The sequence below is a fragment of the Saprolegnia parasitica genome, assembly GCF_000151545.1.
Source record: "Saprolegnia parasitica CBS 223.65 unplaced genomic scaffold supercont2.419, whole genome shotgun sequence".
NCBI classification, from domain to species: Eukaryota; Oomycota; class Saprolegniomycetes; order Saprolegniales; family Saprolegniaceae; genus Saprolegnia; species Saprolegnia parasitica.
In genome coordinates this window covers 5,045-7,309 of record NW_012156813.1, presented here as the reverse complement: position 1 = coordinate 7,309, position 2,265 = coordinate 5,045, and the positions used below count along the sequence as shown (strand labels likewise).

At 58.8% G+C, this 2,265-nt stretch overlaps 1 protein-coding gene across 1 annotated transcript in view; it reads left to right on the top strand.

Annotated features, from left to right (window-relative positions):
• Positions 1 to 230: 230 nt before the first annotated feature.
• The window catches only part of SPRG_21851 (hypothetical protein), a gene marked incomplete at both ends in the record, with an annotated part of 2,821 nt that continues 786 nt past the window's right edge, over positions 231 to 2,265 (top strand). The window contains 3 exons of the mRNA XM_012356274.1: positions 231 to 1,067; positions 1,112 to 1,534; positions 1,580 to 2,114. Coding sequence (XP_012211664.1) covers positions 231 to 1,067; positions 1,112 to 1,534; positions 1,580 to 2,114 — 1,795 coding nt within the window. The remainder of the gene's footprint in view (positions 1,068 to 1,111; positions 1,535 to 1,579; positions 2,115 to 2,265) is intronic.

Genomic DNA, 2,265 nt, shown 5'->3' with positions numbered 1-2,265 from the left:
GAAATCCTTCCTGGACTGCACTTAAAGCAAAAAGCAATGAATCGACCCGACACGCCTCCGTCGCGCGTCTCGAGTTGAAGTTGGCGTTTCATGGACGCGTTGGTTTCGTGCTGCCTGTCTAAAATAGCGCGCAGTCCCCAACGGTCCGTTTGGCGCGCACCCCCGCTGCTCCCTCTGGCCTCTCGATGAAACCAGCCCCGGCGGCGGGCCTCGTGATGCACACTGCGACGATGAAGAACACGCGCAAGATCTCGCCCGAGCTGCAGTCGACCACCACGCACCGTGCGCTGCACCGGGACAACTCGAGCAACAAATTCAACACGAGCCGTGCCCTACACCGGGACAATTCGATCAACAATTTCACGACCATGGCCACGCTCCGACCACCGCCCTTCCACAGGGCCGGCAGCATGCGCACGCCAACGCAGCGCTGGGGCATGGCCATCCTCGAGCGCAAGTCGTACGCGGGTTTGATGAGCTTCATCACGCTCTACTGCCTCTTCGCCGACGACTTTCGCGCGGCTTTTTTCAGCAAGAGCGCCGACATGGGCTTCTACGTCGTCGCGTTCCTCTGCCTCGTCCTCTTCCTCGTCGAATTTGGCATCTCGTGTCTGTGCAAACCGGGCTACCTCCTCTCGTTCTACTTTTACCTCGACGTCCTCGCCACCTTCTCGCTTCTGCCCGACATTGGGTTCATCTGGAGCCCGCTAACCAACGCCGATACAGTCTCGAGCGTCTCGAAAGCCGGCTCGACGGCCGGGCGCATCGTCCGCGTCGTCCGCGTCATCCGGCTCATTCGTGTCGTCAAGCTCATCAAGTGGAAGCACAGCAAGGCGGAATCGGACTTGGTCATTGTCGAAAGCAAAACCGGCGGCCGCATGGCCGAAATGACCATCCGCCGCGTCGCTCTGATCGTGCTCTTCCTCTGCTTTGTGCTCCCGGCCTTTGATGGCGGCTACAACGAGTCGTTCAACCTCTTCGAGTCGCGCGGCTTTGACTTGATCCACCAAATGACGACGACGCCAACAGATGTGTCCATGAGCCCGATCTTTCTCAACACCTTTGGGGTACAGATTTCTGTGCGCTACCGTCTCAGATTGAATGTGTGTAGAGCTGGTTTTACTACACAACCAACGACATTGTGTACCTCTCGCTCCACAACATCACTGGCGACAAGTTCGGGCGGCTCTTCACGTCGTTTTCGTTTCCAAGAACGGACATCTCGACAGCCCAGATGGCCAAGGTCTTGCCGTCCCAAGCCGCCGTCCTCGACACATACCGCATCAGCGAGCTCCGATCCATCACATCCACTGGCTGCTTTGCGGCGTGGAATGGCTCGGACATTGTAGCCGACCCCGTGCTCACGTCGATGTCGTGTCAGTCGGTGGTCTGGTTTGATATTTCTGAAATGGCCAGAGCCACGGCCATCTCGGGCATCTACCGCACGATCTTCATCCTCGGCATCCTCGTCGTCTCGTCCATCTCGTTTGTGCACGTGGCCCGCGTCACGGTGCTGGATCCGATCGAGCGCATGGTACACTCTCTTCATCCCAATCGCCGTCGTCATCGGGCCATGTAGATGGCGACCGTCAAGGAGCTGTCCGAGAACCCGCTTGGAAAACACACGCACGTCGAACATGAGGACCAGCGACTCGCCAAGGAGAAGGGCGTCGAGACCGCGGTGCTGGAGGCAACCCTCGAGAAGATTTCGGGCTTAATGCAAGTCGGGTTTGGCGCTGCTGGCGGCGACATCATTGGCAAGAACATGGGCGCCGGCGACCTCGACCCCATGTTGCCGGGGAAGAAGATCACGTCCATTTACGGCTTCTGCGACATTCGCCAGTTTACAGACACGACCGAGTGCCTCCAAGAAGAGGTCATGGTCTACGTCAACAAGCTCGGTCACATCATGCACAGCGGGACGCACCACTACTACGGCATGGCCAACAAGAACGTCGGCGACGCGTTCCTCTTGAGTTGGAAGATCTGCGATGGTGAGTTGCCAGGCTTTGCGCGCTTCAGCGACACGCCGACGGAAGAGGACCGCAAGGTACACCACCTTCCTGCTACACGTTTTGAGACCTCTGGATCCAACGCGAAGCTCCATCTAGGCCGTGAACCTCTCGACCAAATGCCCTGCGAATGCTGGCGCGGGCCAGCGCATGCGACGCATCACACCGACCGAGATGGCCGACTCGGCGCTCACGGCCTTTCTCAAGTGCATGATCGACCTCGACAACGCCAACTCGTTTGGCGTCTTGCACG